This window comes from Stigmatopora nigra, chromosome 6 (genome assembly GCF_051989575.1).
Source record: "Stigmatopora nigra isolate UIUO_SnigA chromosome 6, RoL_Snig_1.1, whole genome shotgun sequence".
NCBI classification, from domain to species: domain Eukaryota; kingdom Metazoa; phylum Chordata; class Actinopteri; order Syngnathiformes; family Syngnathidae; genus Stigmatopora; species Stigmatopora nigra.
In genome coordinates, this window is record NC_135513.1 from 9,704,697 (window position 1) to 9,726,730 (window position 22,034).

The window sequence follows — 22,034 nt, forward strand, 5'->3', positions numbered from 1 at the left end:
TAAGTAGAGAAGGACAGACTAACCTTATAACTTGAAGTGTTTGGCTATTTGTCAGTTAACATATGGTGTTGTTTGGTTTCTGTGAAACACTCTGTTACGTCTTCAACACTGCCAACGTTTGGGATGAGCGCTGATTAGGATTACCGTATTTCATCAAATAGATGCCTCCATGCTTCTCTAATTGGAGTACAAAAATGGTTACAATTGTCATTACTACTGTTCATGAGATTTTATATGCAATGATTACTGTCAAACATTCAGGAAGATTTTTGATGTTAAAAGATTCTGCTGAGTCTTGCGTGATGCCTTTAACATGGAGGATTCACTTATGTATGAAACATGATTCAGGTGGTTAATATTTCAAAAATTGCACCCTCTGACTTAACATATGGGTCGAGTACAGATAGGAAAAATTCAGTCAGGTGACAAATGGTTTTCATGCCAATACCAATACGGCGCAAGACTAATGGAAAGACAGTTATATTGAAATAGTGACTGAACAAACGCGAATGTTTACCGGCTATCATTACCTTTATTAATATATACATGGTGACGGCCCAGAGAAAATTGGTTAGCAAGTCTGCCGCACAATTCTGATATTGAGGGGTTCCGACCTTCCTGTTTAGCGTTTGCATGTTCTCCCTAGATCTGCATAGGTTTCCCTCCACATCCCAAAAACATGCATCGTAAACTGATTGGACACTAAAGCGTTACTGATTGCCCATCTCTTTGTGGCCTGCGATTGGCTGACAGCCACATCCAAAAATTGGTGGAAGTCTGTCCACATTCTGGCAATTCGTCTTCACCTACAAAGAACACTAAGGCAGATGTGTCAATGTATTTTACTTTGTGAAAAGAACATGGATTAAAGAAAGATTGCAGCAGAACCAAAACAAAATACAAATTCTCATGAAACATTTTAGTCTTTTACTTCAATGGGCTCAAATTCCCATGAAACATTTTAGTTTTTTACTTCAATGGGCTCTTGCTCTTGTTGGCGTTTAAAATTTCCAATGTGCAAAAATCATCTCATCTTGAAGTCTCTTTTTTATATTAGTTCATCTCAATTTGTATCTTAAAATATTTGTATGGATCAAAAACTGCAGAACATTTCCTTCCGTCAAAATTAAAATATGAACAGATTTCATTCACTTTCTATCTAAATTGATCAGTCCAATGGAAACTGAGTGGGTGTGGCTTTCTTTGCAGCAATCTTAAGTAGTGCCCTCTCTCTATCATGGCATGAAGTCTGTTTAGAGAATCAGAGCAGCCATTGAGATGGGTGGAACCTACCATCTAGAGTTTCAGGGGTGGATGCTCATATTGCCGCATGACAACTAACATACCGCCATATTCATTCATCAAATTTTTAGCCATTATGAGACATGACACAAATCTCTTAAGAAGGTAATTACTCCAGTGGGATTGACATAGCTTTTCTATCTTGTGGATAAGACGTTGCTTCATCCATGACCCCTCCTCTACTTTCTCCCGCCTATCCTTGCCCGTTATTCCAACGTGGCCAGGTGGACGTAGGCAGGAATGACGACAGATGGGCCTTACAGACTGACAGATTACGCATTAGTACAAGAAGCTCTGTGTCTTTGCCACAGACAAACTCAGGTGTGCATCCCCTTCATTGAGAATTTGTTTTTCCTTGCACATGAGGTACCAGCATGATGCTGGGGAGACGACCAACCTGCACGAGGAACTAACATTAGAATCAGGACGATTTGACTGATGGATGACAAGAGTGAGGGTAGTTTTTCTGTGGTTACCATGGAGGTATGGAGCTCCTCTGCATCCGAGGAGGAGGAAGAAGAAGGGAACATTGTTGGAATGCCACTAGAGGACAAAACATGCCATAACAGCAACAATAACAATAACAACAATAATAATAACACCCTTTGCCGGGAAGTCAAGCAAGGTGAGATAAGATATGATTTCTTATAGATTTGGAATTTGTTGGCAGAAGCACTTAAGTTGTTCAGGGCCTGTATAGTGGAGTTAATTTTCTCGCTGCTGAGGTGTGTTACCTAACAGCTTGAATTATTTGTAGTATGTGCTGCAGATTGCATGCTGGGATGTCATGTATGAGAGGGTCTGCAATGGTTTAAAATTAGAAAAGAATTGTTTTCAGGTCTCAGTTTAAAGTGCCTGTGTATGTAGATGGAAATTTTTCCCGTGAAGGTCATAGAATGTTTGCCCGAATAACTTAGCTATATTTTAGCTGTGTAGTATTGTGGTGCATTCTTTGTGTGAAGGTCATTGTTCTAGAAGAAGAAATATGATAATGTATTATTTCATAATAATAATAATATGCTTAGTCTTTTTAGATGTTTTTTTTCAGATGATTATAGTTGGGATAAAGGTAATTTTTTTCCCTCCAAATTATTCGACTGAAGAAAGTAACAATAGCACAATATTGAAGCAGGCACCCTCTTATGTTACAACTTGAATGAACTGCAGTGGGGGCAATTTGTGTGCTGCTGCCCTAGATTCTCATGCAGTGATGACAGAGCTCTTAGATTTGAACTCTTTCATATACATTCTCAAGTAAAGTCATAATAAATTTTACCTCAAACTGTTGAATCTGGCTCAGTTGCACATTTAATATGATTAGCCAGTGTCAGCTATATATTTATACGCAAAGGTAACATTAGTGGTGCATCCCCTCTATTTACCCTCTGTATGAATCCTTCTCTTAATTAGCATATGTCTGCCATCATACTCTTTACTAGAACATCAGAAAATAAGACAATGATTGTACAATTCATTTCTCTGATGCATATTTTAGTACATTTACTGGTTTAGAAACTTAATTATAATAATGTTATTTATAATGTCGCTCAAATTAAGAAACTTGTGTAATAATGCCTTCCAGTCTTGCCAAGATTCCACATTACTTCAAGAGACAATAATAGGAACTGGAACAATGTGAATCTTAATCTCTGAGTTTATCCTTGCCTGTCTGATCCCTGCATTCCCAACAGACGTCATAAGTATCATCTAAGTCAGCAATGCTCATCCGGAGGAGAACAGTACTGTATTTGGCATTTGTTTTATGTAGCTTCCCTTCATCTTCATTGCACCATGTGGATGGGAAATGAAAAACCTTTTGGGAAATAAATGGACCCTCAAATGCCAACATTGGTGCAGTGCAGATACAAAAATATTATTAATAGTAATATTATATCTGCTTAAACCATAAATATTTCCTTTTGTATTCAAATGTTTTCAATTAGTGGCACGTTCGCCTCCCAGTTCTGAGAGCAAGGGTTCAACCCTGGTGGGTTACTATCTTGCTGTGTGGATTTTGCATGTTCTCTCCAGGTATTTAGGTTTTCCCGTATATTGGGTCGAACACTCTAAATTACCCCTAGGTATGAGTTCAACCAATTCAGGGTATCTCATGCCTGCTGTATAGAGTTGACTGGGATAGGCTCCAGAAGCACCCTAGACCCCTTGTGAGGATAAGCAATATGTGTACAGTTATTGCTTTACTTAAAATTCAGTCGGGTAAAATTGCTTGTTTTAGGGTGTTAAATTGCCGTATTACTCTTTTTTTTTTTAATGGTTCACATAATGAATGAATAGTTCCTGTAAATTTCTTTAGGACAGGGGTGTGCGTGTGGGTGTGTATGTGTACGTGTATGTCTGTGTATGTCTATGTGTATGCGTATGTGTAAATGTATATATCTATATATACACACGTACACACATACACCCACGCATACACATTAATATATACACATATATTCATATATATACATATATATATATATATATATATATATATATATATATATATATATATATATATATATATATATATATATATATATATATATATATATATATATATATATATATATATATATATATATATATATATATATATATATATATATATATATATATATATATATATATATATATATATATATATATATATATATATATATATATATATATATATATATATATATATATATATATATATATATATATATATATATATATATATATATATATATATATATATATATATATACATATTTATACATATATATTAACATATATATTAATTCATATACATACATATATATGTATACACATATACAGTCCTGTCCAGTTTATTCTTGGGAGTCTCTCTCAATGGGCTATATCGGTATCCAGGAGAACCAGGTCTTTAGAAGTTTCTTATCTCGGCTAAAAAGGATCAAGCTAAGAGGATCACTATCTGACTGAACACATGGAGTTGTTATGGTCTACTCCATGCTCAGTTATTTTTCTATTGATGTGAAGAAGTTCATTTTAAAAACAGTGGAGGGTATTTATTTTTGAAACATGTTATAATGTGATTTTATATATACACTTTTGGATATTATGTAGCAAAGTTCTTTCATTATAAATCCATGTTATAAATATCAGGGTACATTTACCAGAGTATATTAGAAGTTATGACATTTCACTGTGTAAAGTCCAGTTACATGTAAAGCAAGATTTTTTGACATTGGTACTACACAATATATGAAGCAGCGGTGTTGCATGAAAATCGCCTGTGGAGTTGAGACATTTTTTAACTGTTTTTTCATCTTCAATGCAGAATTCTTTTCTTTTGGCTTGAGGCATAGAGAGATATGCTTGATTTTCAAGATCCAACTCCAGATAAAATATTCTTATCATTAATAAACTATATTTTGTTTGGTTTCTCTGTGCGGCCTGGTGCCAATTGTTCCACTTCATTGACTGGCTTACGGGTGGGTGAAGGGTCATTATTATGAGTTGTAATGTGCATCTCCTTGTGTGAATGACAACGATGTAGTAGATATGGATTTCATCTTTAATTTCTGAACTTTCTTTGCCTTTCTTCCTCTCAGTACTGTGCTCAGACAGAGTTGGCCAGGTCACCAAGACATATCACGATATTAAGGCAGTCACACACCTGTTAGAGGAGGTAAGGCACTCACGCACAACTTCACACAAAATTCATTTATTAAAAAAACAATTAATCTATTTATATATTTACTCATTAACTCATTTATTACCTATTTATTTATGTCTAAAATGTATTTTGCTGTGTCTTTATTCTCACCCTCTTGCTACTGTGACATTGAAATTTCCCAAACATGGGATGAATAAAGTTATCCAATCTAAGAAAAGATGATTATATCCTTAGATAATTGTATTCCTACTACTTTAAGTACTGCTACAGTTCTTTTGAAATGAGCAAATTAAATTTATGTCAAAAATGGCACATGTTGTGCTATATGGTCATGTTGGTATGAATGTAACCTTTTTCAGAAAGAACGCGATCTTGAGTTAGCAGCACGGATTGGTCAGTCGCTCCTAAAACAAAACCAAGAACTGACAAGCCGAAATGGATTACTGGATGAACAGCTAGAAACCGCAAAGGAGGAGGTACAAACAAACTAACATTTTTTAAATCCCACTTCAATTATGAGCCCAACACTAACTCCCGTGGCTTCTTTTTCAGATTGCTCAACTGCGTCATGAGCTTTCAATGAGAGATGACCTCCTTCAATTCTACGCAAGCACAGAGGAAATTGAAAATGCTGAATCACACACACCGTGAGTAACACACACATTGAGAGGAACATGCTTGACAATGAACAATGTGCTGTGTATTCATAAGGAATACATTTTTTTTGGTAGAAAAGTGCTTTGGAGTTTTGGAACATTCATAGAAAATCTACTAATTTGATTATTGGTCAGCACAGCATTTTCCAATGTTATAGATTTCAGCGTTTTCATTGAAAATACATTAAAAATAGCCATTCTGTTCTCTTTGTCTTCTTAAAAACTAGTTACTCATCAATTTTATTGTGTTTTTTTAAAAAGGTATGAGGCAATTATGTGTATCTTACTTAGCCATCATAACCAATTTCTGAGATTACCTCTAAGCAAAGACAAGAAAATATAGAGTGAAAACACTTATTTTGTACTATAAATCACACTCGCCAAATCTGTAAATATTTTCCATGTAGAGAGCCTTGACAACTTCATGATTTGCACGGGTTTAGATTTATTATGTACTATTTTGTAACTGATATAGATCTGCTAAATTGAAAAAATCCAACTTGTATTGCAGGTTACATGCAATGTTGGTTATTTTTGTACTTTCTGTCCACCGGTACAATGACATTCCTTACAAAAAATATTTTGTACGCCTGGTTTCATTTTCCTGCCAATCAATTTTGTGAAAGCACGCAGTACTTTTTCTAATTTAATCATTACAACTGACAACTATAATATATTACTATTTCCATTGTGTAAAAAAATCTCCCTCCTTTTTTATAGAATTGAAAGAAATGAATCAACCAGTTCTCTCAACAATTTTGTCCACTATGACTTCATGCAGCAGAAACTGAAATGTTTAGAGGATGAGAACCGTAAACTTCGACTTGAGGTACTGTAACACTAATTAACTGGTCACTATAAAATATATAAATATATATATTTCCGTTGTGGCAATAATTCAAATCTTGCAATTTGAAAATGTGTTATGTCAATCAATGTCACACAAGCATGGTGCAAAGTTTAGACCATGATTGGTATAAGTTGAGTCCTATAAATAATGAGGATGCACCATTTGTGTAGGCAAATGAGCTCTGCACGGAGACAACCAACTATGAGGAACAAGAGCAGGAATTGATGATGGTTTGTGTGGAAGAGCTATGTAAGTCATTCGCCAACACTGGAATCACAACATTGTGACTGCATTATTCATGATGTTATATTCATATGCCGTAATGTGTTCTGTGCAATTTCAGCTTCTGTCAACAAGCAAGTTGTCGACCTATCAGACGAGCTAGCCCGCAAAGTGGAAGACTCATTTCGGCAGCAAGAGGAAATTAGCACACTTCTTGCTCAGATTGTTGACTTACAGGCACGTTGCAAGCGTGTGAGTAAAAATGTTGAAACTCAAACTAAAGTACACACAATAAATACTTTTCTTCCGTAAATTGTACTGTGTAATGGAAAAATATTTAAGTACTTCTCTTGGTCTTTTTAGCTAACAAATGAGAACGAGGAGGTGAATCAACACTTGAGCGCCTCCCGTGAGAATAATCTGATACTAGAGTCAGAGGCAAGAAATTTACTTCAATTGTTGCATTCAATCTTCTTGTAGTGTTTTAAAGTCTAATCATAAAGTTGCACAAATTTCTTTGTCGCCAGTGAGTGACATTACCTCAACATTTACATTTCCAACAGCTCAGGGACCTTCAGGACAAGTACACTCAGTGTGAGGACATGCTTCATGAGGCCCGGGAGGATATTAAAAATCTGCGCAATAAGAGTCTGCCCAATAGCACGGTGCAGCGCTACACTGCTCTAGCCTCTGTTCTTCCCATGGACAGCTTGGCAGCAGAGATAGAGGGAACTTTCCGTAAAGGCTTGGACACTCCAGCGTTATCAAATTACAAGTAAGTATACTTTACAGGATTTAAGCCAAAGGTGTGAGGCTGTATGCCAGGGCTGGCCATTTTTCTGAGGGCCACTTTCAGAAGATCTGAATTTGTAAGGAACACTTTCAATCTGTCCACTTTCATTTGTTGAACAAATAATCCAAATCATATCATTAAAGTATTTTTTTAAATATATTTTTAGAATTTATTTTTTTTAATCGTTCAATCGCTGACAGCCCCCCAACAAAATTAGAATAGACATTTACAGTTATCAGTGGTAATGAAAAATTAGCACTCAAATTCAGCCTTCACAATTTAAATGAATTTGCCAATGGCAGTGGATTAGTTGGGGGCTAGATAATAAAACAAGTCAAGTAAGAAACTTCTTTGCTAACAGAACGTCGTAAATAAACAGGTTTCCTGGCTATAAGCTAAATGATAGATAATTGGCCTACCTACAAGTACAAATTATTTTAAAGTACTGAAAGAATACATGTAATTATAAGAATTTGTTCTTGTCGAGGCATAAAAGTGCATGAATTTTTTTTAATGTCATTTTTTGAAATGTAAATATTACAACTTGGGTAACTTTTATTTACTTAGTCATTTGGGTACTATTTTAAACAAATTACACTGAGATTTTAAAACAAAAACATTTTTTTTGTGTTTCTTTCAGGACCCACCCAAGGCGTGTATTTGAAACGGTGCGAGTTGTAAACAGGTCTGTAAAGCTGCGTTCTCTGTGCCACTCGCCGGGACTTCCAGGTTCCAGCCCGGTTTCAGTCCAGTCTAGTTGTACCAGCACCCCTCGCACTAGTTACTACGGCTCTGATAACGCCAGTTTCAACCTGGAGGACAAGTCCGCCGCCAGTCCAGCCCAGAAAGACAATTTCAGGTGTCTGCCATTTGTCTTTAGTAACGTGAATACAGTGTTACTTCTACTTATGAAATTAATTGGTTCCAAAGCTTTTTTTGTAGCTTGGGTTTTTCATAAGTAGTACCTTGAGATACAAGCTTAATGCTTTCCGGGACCGAGCACATATGTCATTCAACGTGTATCTCAAATCAATTTATCTCATAGAAATGAACTAAATCCAGATTAATCTGTTCCCACCCTCTGAAAAACACCCAAAACAGGATATTACAATGGGAAAACATCCTTTTATTTGTTCTAACTCAGGAGAGTAAACTTCAACATAAACTCTCGTAAGCGCTGAGTTGGACAACTTTATTTATCTTGAAACAACAATTTACACATCAAGGCCTTTCGTCACCTGAAAATTTCAGATATGAGTAGACACTGGATCACACTAATTAGTGTCTCTCTTTATAACACTGTCTCTTTTTGTCTGTACCATCAGTGGGCCAAAGCGTTTGGGCCAACCAGGCACTCCTGGAGGACAGGACCTTGAAGCGGCTTTGCGGAGCTTGTCAGCCCGCCAGGAGAACCATTTTTCTGAGCGTCCTTTCTTCGATGTGGAGCGTGAGCGCAAATTACGTGCCTTGCATTCAAATAGCGAGGAGGACGAGCCATCTAGTGGTTTCTTGACACCAAATGAAAGCCTGGCCTCCAGCTTGGGCGCATCAAACAGGACCAACTACTCTAATGGAAGCTCTCGCCACTCCTGTGACTCTTCAAGTTCGAGGTCATACCTGCCCGACCGCTTGCAGATTGTCAAACCTCTGGAAGGTAAAGGCTAAATTCTTTTGTTAACACATTCACAGGTGTGTTCTACTGAGCAGATACACATGGAGAATGTTAATCGTTGTTGGCTTAGTAACTGTAAGACAATTATCTCACATTCAAGTCTCTCATGTCAAAGATTTTAAAGTTCACCGTCTCTTTCAAGAATGTTTTAAAGAACTATAACCATGCGGCAGATTTATTGTTGTTGTTATTATTAAAGATGAAAGAACAAAGAAAATTCTTGCGCTACAACCCCAAATTAAAGTCAATAACTAGACTAATTAGCTCATGTATGTATAATGCTTAAATGGTATATAGGTGCAAAATTTATTAAATAATATTCAGGACTGCTGTAGCCTATCCCAGAATTATGACAACCCAATCACGGTGTACGAGAACATGGACAACCGTTCACTCTCACACTCGTACCTAGGGGCAATTTAGAGTGTTCAACCAGCCTACCATGCATGTTTTTGGGTTGTGTGAGGAAACCGGAGGACCCGGAGAAAACCCATGCAAGGCAGGGGAGAACATGCAAACTCCACACTCTGAGGACTGACCTGTAATCGAACCCTCGACCCCAGAACTGTAAGGCCGAAGCGCTAACCAGTGATTCACCAGGCCGCCATACGTCTACATTCATACGTAATGTAAAATCATAACATTTGGCAGATCTGACAAGTGGCATAAAGCAAAGCTAAAAAAAATGAGTGCTATTGGGCATTTTTGGGCAGTGGAACTCTGGAGGGAAGGATTGAACAGGAGATGTTCCTGATTTTTTTTTTTTTTTAGGTTCGGTAACTCTGCACCAATGGCAGCAGCTGGCCAGACCAAACCTTGGGGGTATCCTCCACCCTCGCCCAGGAGTCCTGACTAAAGACTTCAGGGAGCTTGAAGTGGATATTCAACATGTGTATAGTTTGAACGACCTAGAGGAAGACGAACCTGACATGTCGCTACTTTCAGAAGCTCACAGCATGGGTAGGACAGATATTTCCGTTTACAAATATTCGTAATGAAATTCGGCCCGCACTATATTTTGTCCATTATTGCATGTCTGCTATAAAGTAGAGGACAGTCAGAATGGATTTCAGTTGGATTTGAGTGAGTGCCAAATCAAAATTGAGATAATGTGTTAAAAAAAGGCATTTAATACTTGGTCTCCTTGGTCCAGGGAGAATTTGGGTGTATAAAAAGCATTACCTAATCATTTTAAAAGCAATAGCAGATTTAAATAATATGAGATTCTAAAACTGTTGATCTTACCGGGTATAAACCCAATTCACAATCCACATTTTTCTCAGATGAGTATTGTTCTTCGTAATGCTGTTATCGCGAGTGCATGTCTGTATGACATGAATATTATTGTGGTTTTGTTTCCCTTCCCTAAACGCACTGGGTCTTCATCAGGTCCCAACCACCCTCAGACCTCTTCAGCTCCCACCATTTCCTTCTGTCAAGTTCCCCAACCAGCCCTCCTCTCTCCCTCATTCCCATTTAGGTAAGAATTGTGGTAGTAGTTTTGAAAGTTCCTTTACATATTTCTTTGTTGTAAGTGATCCTTACTCCTATGATTCTCTCACAGCTTGAACATTTTTTTTCTCCCAATGTCTAACGCAAGAGTATTCCGTTCCCTAGTTTTTATAACCCCGTAGTAAATTGTGAAAATATCATCAAATATGGCCTCACAAGAAGCTTGACTTCAGCCACTTCTAATATTTAAACTTCTGATATTTAACACTTTATGGACCTTATCTCTTAAACCAGTGTTTCCCAACCACTGTGCTACTGCACACTGGTGTATTCATCAACTGTAATATTCCAGAGAGAAAAATATTAATGTTATGAGATTAAAATCAAACTACTATGAGATTAAAATTGGAACAGGATGAACATTACATCATAGATCGTACTAGTACAAGATCAAATCATAAAATGTAGAGATTTAAGCGTATTTTGTTGCTTATTTTTATGTAACATGAAAACAGAAGTTGTTTCACTATTTGCCAAATTATCCCTTTTTAAATTGAAACATGAAGAAGAAAAGCATGGCACCATGTATGTTTATTTTTAACAACCATTCACGTTCACACTCGTACCTAAGGGCAATTTAGAGTGTTCAACCAGCCTAACAAGAATGTTTTTGGAATGTGGGAGAAAACCAGAGTACCTGGAGAAAACCCACTCAAGCTCGGGACGAACATGCAAACTCCACACAGTTGGATCAATCTGGGATCGAACCCGGGACCCCAAAACTGTGAGGTCGATGCGCTAACCTCTCAACTGTCACTCAATGTGTTCCTGACCCATGTGTCGACTAACACATGTATTGTATTACACAACGTTACCATTTTTATTACATTTATATTTTTGAAAGAAGTACTGCCTGAGGTTTCGAAGACCAGGAAGTCAATGTTGATTTTCATCTTTGCCTCTTGCATGCAAAGATTATAAGTGGATTATTTGCTAATAGTTGTACATTAAGTGGTGAACCCCGCCCCATTCTTTCTTTTGAACACCTGAGCCTCCTGGGCATGCTCCTTTTTAATAATTAATTTTAATACTCAGCAGTTACCCTAGAACCTTAGAATGTGTGGGAGGTGTCGAATTCAGAATGAGAGTGTATTATGTCATCACTCTCATTGCTTTCAACATGAAATGTTTTAGAAATGTATTCTATTCTAATTTTATCAAAATTATTTTTTTAATACGGCCACTACATTGTATAACTTGCATGCATTAACAGTCATTTACATAGTAACAGACAATCATTCTTATAATTGTGAAGACTAATGGGTTCCCTTAATCTTAACCCTAATGGTGCTTAGTACATTGGACAGCAATTTAAACGTTGCTTTTTGTTATTTAAATGTCTGTTTTACTCAATTATACAAAGTTAATAAAATTGAATTAATGAAATGTATGTAAACAAAACATAAAATATACTCTGGTTATTGCCCCATGAAACATTCTAACAGAGAACATTTTCCCATTGTAATTTACCTATTGATAGCAATAGACATCAGGTTTAAACTGAGAATATTTGTTAGAAATGTACATTTTAGACTGTCGTGATGACGCCAGATGTCCAACTAATTTTTACTAAGTCAAAATGGATTGGACGTCTTGTGCTGTTGATGACAGCCATTGAGTTAGAGTGGCCTGTAAGATTTGAAAAGACAAAATCCACAAAAGTTCCCCCTCAACGATCCATATTTGATGTTTTTGCTATTTCCAAGTTCCAAAGTCACCCTGTCTAGGTCGGTGATTCTTAGTATGGTGTGGTTGCAAGTACAGTCGTACCACTACTTACGAAATTAAGTGGTTCCAAGTGATTGGACGTCAAGGCTGTCAATGAAATCCATTGAGCCCCACGTAAAGGTCCATGCAAGGGTTAAGATGGATATAAAACAACTTTCTATATTCACTTTCCATTTTGTCAGCTTAACTCTGCCAGTTATTACACTGAAAGCTTTTCGAGCATCCACTCCAACTTGTTTGGGCACATCTTGTTTCATAACTTTTCAATTTTGTTTCATAAGCATTGCCTCATAAACCCACATGTTTTTTTTTTTTAAATATATTACACTTACTGTATTTACCAGTTACCAATTTCAGTATTTTCCCATTTAACTCACTTCACTCTTGCTTTTTTGCAGCCATCACTCTATCGGCCTGCCGTTTCGTCCGAACTGTGAGCACGGGAACGCTTCCCACGTTTCCGGCCAGCAATGCTTTGGACTCAGAGGCTCTCCCTCCACAAACATAAACTGGTCATCACCGGGACTCCTGCAGATGCTCGAAAAACGAGGTATCTCTGCCTCTTGCTTTGACCGCAACACAGCGCCTGGGCTGACAACCGAAAAGGGCGGGGCTGGGAAAAGAAATGTTTTCAGCTTGAACTTAGTGGAAAAGCTTCAGCGTCTTAGGCTGCACAGAGTCGCCGCCCGAGGCATTAAGAGTCGTGATCGAATCAAGGAAATCTGTACGGTCTCCACCTGATGTTGTGCCCTTTCAAGGCCCCGGACTTTTCATACTTATTTTCTATTGTCATAAAATGATGCGTTCATCCACACTTTCATCTGAAGACGATTGCTTGTAGTGATGCTGCTTAGATGGCAGCAATAGCTCCTTTTCCACACAAATAATTGAATTTAAAAAATATGACATTTTTTTATATCATGTACAGGTTATTTTCACTTTTTTAACTTAGTCGAATTTAATGCACTGATTTATTACTCTCACAGGCAACTTTCAAATTGCACTGGAAGACATTCTGCTCTTTCTGTATATTAACTGCTGTATTGAGAAAACACACATCAGATTACTATATTTTTTGGACTGAAAATAACAATAGCTGCCCTGAAGTATGTGACAAAAACCAAGAACAAACATAATATATTATAGTAAAAATAACATGGGGAACAGAAAGGCTAAATAGCTAAATTAACAGATTGAGTTATTTAGATAAATACGCTTAAAATAAACCCACAACATAACTTATTTACTAAATTCTCAATTTCACTCCAAAACAGAACCAAATCCTTTAAATATTTCTATCTCCATATTAATTTTTAAACAACTCGGTCAACTTTGCAAAAAGAAAACATGCCTAAAGCATCATTAACATGGAAAAAATAGTAAAAAGTATTTAAGTGGCAGCTTCAGCCTTGAAGTCCAAAAAATATGGCAACTTCTCTGATTAAATTTAAAAATAAGTTGACAAAGATACACTGAAAAGACAAAATAATGATCGCACTGAATTATATTTATCTTAGCTGTTTTTATATCGTTACTTTGTGCAGATAAAAACCCATCAGAACACTCGAGTTAAAATACATCAATAAATTTCCAATTTAGAAAATGCATTCATTGGACATAATTTTGTATCTAATGATTAAATTTAGAAAATTGACTAAGTAGTCAGTAGCAAAAAGGCATAGGGTACTTTAGTGTTAAAAGGGAGTGAAAAGATAAACACTTGAAGTTAAACAAAGCACTTTTTATCAGCCCTTTTACTGTGCAATGTCTGTATCCTATGTATATTTCAGTGTGTAATGTATCATCTCTGAATAAAACGTGTTCCCTACTCAACTGAAATCTCAATAATCACTTTTGGGAACGTTGCAAAAGAACTTTATTGACCAAGTCGCAAGATTCGCATAAAAGAGCAAAGGCATTATGTTGAATAAATGGCTCAGCCATCTTTCATTCCACGTTTCGGCGTCCGAAATCCAACCAGCCCTGATAGTCGCGCTCCAACAGGCAGTCAGAGTTCACCATCTCTGTGAACACAACATTCCCATAATGACATTAATCGTTAAAGACAACAGCCTTTCGGTTACCTGGCTGAGGGCCATTTTTTTCACGCCCCAAACCCACAGCATACCTGAGATGGCTTGCATGATTTGTTTGGTTATAATCACGCGTTGGTCCTCTGAAAGGCGTGCCCATCTCTGGGTACGCGGCGCCAAAGGCTCCTGTCTATCTGCAGAGTTTCTTTCTACTGGAAGCTGCTCCACTATTTTGCTTCCAGATGTGGCAACGGCAGCACACGCCAGCAAAACCAAACCCAGTGCAAACGCCCCCATCTTGTTCCCTGACATGATCTCTAACCAGGCCTATACTCACTACCGAGTTACAGCTTGGCATTTATAACATAGAGTAAGAGACAAAAAATGGTCGGACATCAATAAGTGTCCACAGTGGAGGTTTTTTGATCGATTGAAGGATATACGTCAAGGAAATGATACCTTGGTATCTAAACATTGCCGGAGTTATGCTAATCGATTACGTTGGAAAAAGCTTTTTGTGCGGCAATAACCGTAAAACATGTCGATCTATTTACTCTTGCAGTTCAATAGTACCAGGTTGTCAAGGTCTTTTTTTCATTGAAGTCAGTGCATATTATTAACGTGAGGGTTGGGTAACATTTACAAAAAATAATGATGGCCAGGTACCTGCACAATTTTGACCCTAACCTGTAATTTTGGGGTCACAATAAGACAATATATTTAAATTGACTCATTTCATGAATACGTTTTCACTGTATATTACTAATGACACCACTTTAACTGATCATTCGTGCATTATTGCTAGCAACTAACTATTTTCGGTAAGTGTTAAAAAAAAACAAAAAATAAAAAAAATTGAAAAAAGAACTAAAGCAACTTGTGTCAAGAATACTAATATTTGGTATCTCATTTTCTGAAACGCTTTATCCTCACTACGGGTGTGGGGGGTGCTGGAGCCTATCCCAACTGACTTCAGACCAGACGTGGAGGACGCCCTGAATCGGTGGCCAGCCAATCGCAAAAGAGCACAAGGAGACAATCAACCATTCACGCCCATACTCGTACCTAGGGCCAATTTAGAGTATCCAATCAGCCTACCATGTATGTCTTTGGAATGTGGGAGGAAACCGGAGTACCCGGAGAAAATCCACACAGGCCTGGGGAGAACATGCAAACTCCACACAAGTGGATCGACCTGGATTTGATGGGCCACAACTGACCCCCGGGCCTTTAGTTGGACACCAGTGCAAAAATCTCTTAATGCTTTTGAATCAAAACACAGGCTGGCACGGAGGCATACAATTCTCACAGTCGCGCATTGGAAGCTTGACAAGTATGAAGCCTTTTTTTTTTTGCCGTGCCTCATATTTGACTTGTCTACCAAAATCACAGCAAATACTTCATTTTTACTTATCTCATTTTGCCTCAAACATGTCATTTTGGGTTTCTTTTTGGAAACATAATAGTTGTGTGTGAGTTTACTACTTCCAAACACTTTATTGTTAACGGGAAAGCATTTTGAAGCCTTACGGAAAATAAATACACATATAAATGAAAGTTAGGGACTAATTCAAGTTAGAATCTGCAAATAAATCTTTATCGAAAGTCATTTACACACCCATCTATAAAATCTAATCCATCTCAACAAACAAAAGAAGCTTTTTTCCCTTGACCTGTTGCCAAGTGAGAAATGCACGCACACATTTTATCAGGTATTTCTGCCTGCACTACAGCTGTTTTCATTACTATGTCAACTTAATGTCCAATAAAAAATAACTCTTCTCTTAAAGGGCAGATGTCTCTTCACCCTTGAGTCATGGATATCATTGCAATTGTCATTACTGCTGGTAAATATGGTGTAATGTTTTCCACATAATGTGCTCATGTAATTGCAACAAACACATCATTTGAGAGCACAATCATAAAATGTAATTGGCTTTACAGTTGTACCTCGACATACGAGCACTCCGACATACAAGCAATTTGAGATACGAGTAAAATTTCGAGCAAATAATTATCTCTAGATACGAGACAAATTTCGATATATATATATATATATATATATATATATATATATATATATATATATATATATATATATATATATATATATATATATATATATATATATATATATATATATATATATATATATATATATATATATATATATATATATATATATATATATATATATATATATATATATATATATATATATATATATATATATATATATATATATACCGAATAAAAATGAGAAAAAAATCAACAAAATTTATTTATTTAGTCATTAATACATTGAAGTGATAAATAAGTGTTCTATTATTTCAGTTTTTATAGATATGTATTTTAAAGATGCAACCATTAAGCTGCTCAACTTGATTATCAACCTGTCATCAGCTTTTCTGCATGTTTTTCCACAAACTTTCCAAAATGGTTGATTAGAATGCAAATAAGTCCATTTAGACAAGCTCTATTTTCTCCAATCGGGTGTGCCACACGGCAGACATACTTCTCACATTCTTGTTTCGCTTAATGCACCTTTAAAATGTTAAAAATAGTCAAATATTTGGGATCATTATGAAGCTTCTGGACAGCTTGTTGATGATTTGATTCTGGTGTGGTAGAGGAGGGAGATATGGAAAACAGACTCCCGAGGACCGTACTTGGCCACCACTGACCTAAAAGATAGAAGAAAGAAGAAGTTAACATGCCATTCTATGATATTTTTTAAATTGGATTTAGGCCTTTTAAGGTCTTTTAAATTATCAAAAGCAGACAAAAAATAACAGCGTATAATTTCTTCTTCAGGGAGAAGAATAAATTGAATATATATATATATATTTTTTTTTTATTTTTTTATTTTTTTATTGTCTTAACCAACCAGTCAGACTATTTTTTTTAAATTACTCTATTTAGGCAAAAGAAACTCGATATTTAAATGTGTTTGGCTGAGGTTATCAGATGCAACCATTAAGCTGCTCAACTTGATAATCAACCTGTCATCAGCTTTTGTCACACCTCTAAAGCACAAAAAAAAAACTATTATCTGCATACCCGACATAGTTGTAGCGTCTGCAAGGACAGTCTATAAAATGTCCACCGGAGCCAGTAGCAGTCACTCTTCGTCAACTGCAGCATCTGCCTTTGTCTGTACCTCTTCACCATGTCTCTCATCATGAGCCGCTCAGGCGTCACGTCTCGCAGCATCTCCTCCGCCAGCACCATGAGCATTGGGGGCGCGCAGATGTTCGGAAGCAGTCAGCGTATCTCCAGCGTCTACCAGGGCCGCACACCCAGCGTCTACGCGGGTGCAGGGGGCGTAGGTACCCGCATCTCCCAGGCCAGCGCCAACCTGTCCTATGGCGGCCTCACCTCATACGGCTTTGACGCAGTTGGGTCCAACGAGAAGGGCACCATGCAGAACCTCAATGACCGCCTGGCAAGCTACCTGGACAAGGTAAGAAATAAGTTTGAGAAAGTCCTCTTTTTCCCACATTATAGGGATCATTCATTTTGAATCTCGGATTCAAAAATTCAAGCAACAAAAATACATTTGCTACAATCGTATAAAGTCTGGTTAGATTCTGATTTACCTCTACTTTGCAGTTGCAATATTTACATGATTTCATTGAAAATGTGAATAGTATCATGCAAAACTTTAAGATCATTTCTTTTGTAATTGTATGAAATATATGGGTAATACGTCAAAACTATCCTGACAACAACCTTTAATTAAGAATTATGGTAGTATGAGGTTCTTGATAAAAATCTCCATTAGTGTTAATTATTATTTAAATGACTATTTTCTAATAGCCGTAAAACTGCATTTTAGAATGCGATGCTTCACGTCAATATGATCTTCCTTGACATTTTGTGGAGGACATGATGATTGTCTGTAATTGGAATTGTTTGTGTTCAGGTACGCTCTTTGGAGGCTGCCAACAGAAAGTTGGAGATCCAGATCAGAGAGTTCTATGAGAAGAGGTCTCCCATTTCCAGGGACTTCACTGCCTACTTCGTCACCATCAATGAACTGCGAACTCAGGTGACTATACTTGCTGTGCAATAGACAAGGATCAAAAACTGAAGTCTAGACTCATTAACAGCCATTGTACCTCTCGAGGAACCGGTTGAAGGGCGGTTTCTCAGCCACCTGTTTTTCTTATGCATATTTAAACACCCTAACTTCTTCTGTTTGTATTGTGTACTTAAAAAAAACAGGGAGTGCTTGCAGTAAATGATTACCTTTCAGTGCCATTTATGCCAATAGACTTCCAATCCATTTTGACTGGGAGGGTTGAAAGCGATCATGTGCTTTGGAGTCTATCACCTTCATGCATTCATTTTCTGTTCAACTTATACTCAGAAGGTTTTCGGGGGTTTTGGAGCCTCATCTCATTTTCTAAACCGCTTCATCCTCATTAGGGCCACAGGGGGTTCTGGAGCCTATCCAGGCCAAATATGGGGAGTAGTCTTTCTGAATTGGTTGCCGGACAAACCATTCACACTCACACTCGTACATAGGGGCCATTTAGAATGTCCAATCAGCCATGCATGTCTTTGGACTGTGGAAGAAAACCGGAGTACCCGGAGAAAACCCACACAAGCCCTGGAAGAGCATGCAAACTCCACTTAGGTGGACTGGCCTGGATTTGACCCCAGAGCTGTGAGGTCAAGGGAATTTGCCTGTCTTTCTTAACCATTTGAAGACTATGAATTGAACGCCAAGTGGGAGGGAGCATCTTGGGCAAAAATGAAAATATCACCAAAATCAGGCACAGATAATTGCGACATCGCCATGGTCATGGGAACCAACCGGTCCCTATTGGTTGTAAAAATATATATTTTTTTAGAAATAATGGTACAACCCTATTCATCAAAATTGGAATAAAATATGATGACTTTTCAAGATTTAGCTGGGGACAAACAACCCTGCCACTGCAACTTTCTGCTTTTTTTTTGTATGTATACCTTTTTGAACGAAAAGTTTGCTATCAATTGAATTTGAGAGAAACTGCTTGCCCCTATAAATGAACATGTAGATTATACTGCTACCTACTGGACAAAGCGCACAGTGAACCCAATGTTGCATGTGAATGTTCCTGCTTTAGATCGCAAGAAGGTATGCAGAGAATCAGAGCATCATTCTGCAGATTGACAACGCTCAACTGGCGGCGGATGACTTCAAAATGAAGTGAGTTCCAAGAAAATGGTGCAAAAGTGCGTTTGTATTTTTCTAGATTTCTGAGCCTCAAAATGCGACGTATGTGTTCTGCAAGGTATGAGTTGGAAATGAACACTCGTGCCATGGTGGATTCTGATTTGGTCCGTCTTCGAGGGGTCCGGGACAACATGGTCGTTACCATCAGCGACCTGAAAATGCAGTTAGAGAATCTCAAGGACGAACTGGCACAACTCAAGAGGATCCATGAAGAGGTCTGCTAGTGTATTTTGAAATGAAACACCTTATCTGTTCATTATTTTAAATCTTCACAGAATTGAAAAGTATTTTCTGGGTTGTCAAATAGGAAATGAATGCAGCAAGGCTACAATACAATGGCAACGTGAACGTTGAAGTGGACGGCCCGTCATCTGTGGATCTTTCCAAAATCCTTCAAGACGTTAGGGAGCAGTATGAATCTATGGCGGTGAAGAACAAGCAGGAATTGGAACGGTGGTATCAAGCTAAGGTGAGATGGGAGACAACAACATCATCTTGGATTGCAAAGTACTCCTTTGACGAACTCATTGTGGAGTTTTTTTCTGTTCTAGATGGATTCCCTCCAGTCAGAAATCAAAGGTTTCAGCACAGAAGTAAAGACCTTTTCTTCCCAACTTTCGGAGCTGAAGCGGACGTACCAGAGTTTGGAAATCACTTACCAGGGAATCCTCGCCGAGGTGAGTCATTTCCCCCATGAACTTTTTATACTTGGCTTTTCCACTAATTAATATTTCCATTCTCTTGCGTACAGATCGAATGCCTCCGTCAGAACCTTGCCGAAACCAAGATGCGATACAGTAACCAGCTCAGCCAATTGCAGATAACCATTAACAGTTTGGAGGTGGAGCTACAGCAACTGAAGGTTTCCATCGAGCAACAGCAGACAGAGTACAAACTACTCCTTGACATCAAAATGAGACTGGAGAGGGAGATTGCAGAGTACCGCCGTCTGCTGGATGGAGAGTCTTACGAACAGAAAAAGTGAGATATCATCCATTGAATTCAATCATGACATGACATGTTTGACCTTACTCATCTTACACTGTTGTCTTTCCTTAAAGGCCATTGGTCATTAGCAAGGTGGTGGTGGAAGGTAAGCCACGAGCAGTCTTCTATTCGTGAAATCACCATGTGAATCTTGTCCTAACCTGTTTCCTTCACCTTTCCACCTTTGCAGAACACAAGCCCCAAGTAGAGAGGAGAGTGAGGACCATTGTGGAAAATATAGTCGATGGGAAGGTGGTGTCCACCAGCGTGGATACCCAGAGACAAGATTATTAAATGGTTGAAAATATTCCTCAGATGAACCATTGTAATAACCTTGCATCTATCCTTTCCCCGTTAAAAGGCAATGAAAAACAACAGTTTTAATCTTGTATGCGCTTCTATTTTCTACAAATACAATTATGGAGGAAAAAAAAGATCTGAACTCAATATCAGGAGAAAAGTAATGATAAAATCAGTAGGAACATGTCATAGGGAGTGCCAAAAATCCATCTTTTGGTTATTCTTTTAAACATGACACACACAAATGGATGTCTTCAATTTTTGGAATGGAAAATTTGAATTCCTGACATGAAAATGATGGCGATACAAATTAAAATGGTTTTCCTGCAAGCTCTGATGTGTATGCATTTTATTTGATTCTAAATTGGTTCCTTCATTTTTCCACGTATACCACGTGTTTCAAAGTGGCGGACTGGGGGCCAAATCTGGCCCGCCGCATCATTTTGTATGGCCCGAGAAAGTAAATCATGAATGCCGACTTTCTGTTTTGGAATCGAATTAAAATGAAGCCTATAGATGTATATAAAATTTCCAAATTTTCCCACTTTTAAATCTTATTGTAATTTTTTCTTCCATATTTTTGTTGTTTTTAGCTCAAAATTCATTTTGTAAAATCTAAAGATATATATAAAACATTGCTAAAATAAACATTGTTTTAGATCTATTAAAAAATGAATATTCAGGGCTTTTAATCCATTTATTAAAAAAAATATCTAAATATTATATCTAAAATGGTCTGGCCCATGTGAAATCGAGTTGACGTTGACTACTAATACTATGACGAGTACTACAAACAGATTCTACTATTACGCCATGGGAAACATTGAAATTACCGCATGTGGGCAGCAAGCTCTGGTTGTTTCCTCATTTTCTGAACCGCTTAATCCTGATTAAGGTCGTTGGGGGTGCTGTCTCCAGCCCAGAGATGGGAGACACCACAAAACGATGGCTAGTCGATCGCAGAACACAAGGAGACGGACACAAGTGCACAATGACACCCATACTTAGGGGCAATTTAGAGTGTCCAATCAGCCGTTCATGCATGTTTTTTTTTTCTTGGAATGTAGGAGGAAACCGGAGTACCCGGACGAAACTCACGAAGGCCC

The 22,034-nt window shown here is 37.5% G+C and overlaps 3 protein-coding genes across 3 annotated transcripts; 2 read left to right on the forward strand and 1 right to left on the reverse strand.

The window, feature by feature from the left end:
- The first annotated feature begins 1,299 nt into the window (after positions 1-1,299).
- On the forward strand, positions 1,300-14,214 carry hap1 (huntingtin associated protein 1). Its single transcript, XM_077719313.1, has 14 exons — positions 1,300-1,927; positions 4,884-4,960; positions 5,308-5,424; positions 5,501-5,595; positions 6,325-6,433; positions 6,625-6,703; positions 6,798-6,928; positions 7,040-7,114; positions 7,240-7,451; positions 8,110-8,328; positions 8,795-9,123; positions 9,913-10,101; positions 10,531-10,621; positions 12,780-14,214. The coding sequence occupies exons 1-14, from the start codon at positions 1,741-1,743 to the stop codon at positions 13,120-13,122; spliced, it is 2,253 nt and encodes a 750-aa protein (XP_077575439.1). The 5' UTR covers positions 1,300-1,740; the 3' UTR covers positions 13,123-14,214.
- Positions 14,215-14,328: 114 nt separating this feature from the next.
- On the reverse strand, positions 14,329-14,733 carry LOC144198356 (gastrin/cholecystokinin-like peptide). The gene is made up of 2 exons (XM_077719314.1): positions 14,510-14,733; positions 14,329-14,405 (listed from the first exon to the last, which is right to left on the reverse strand). Exons 1-2 carry the CDS (start codon positions 14,724-14,726, stop codon positions 14,329-14,331), a joined length of 294 nt encoding a protein of 97 aa, XP_077575440.1. The 5' UTR covers positions 14,727-14,733.
- A 2,757-nt stretch (positions 14,734-17,490) lies between these two features.
- On the forward strand, positions 17,491-21,258 carry LOC144198516 (keratin, type I cytoskeletal 20-like). Its single transcript, XM_077719567.1, has 9 exons — positions 17,491-17,877; positions 18,340-18,465; positions 19,532-19,614; positions 19,700-19,856; positions 19,949-20,110; positions 20,193-20,318; positions 20,393-20,622; positions 20,703-20,734; positions 20,819-21,258. The coding sequence occupies exons 1-9, from the start codon at positions 17,584-17,586 to the stop codon at positions 20,920-20,922; spliced, it is 1,314 nt and encodes a 437-aa protein (XP_077575693.1). The 5' UTR covers positions 17,491-17,583; the 3' UTR covers positions 20,923-21,258.
- The last annotated feature ends 776 nt before the right edge of the window (positions 21,259-22,034 follow it).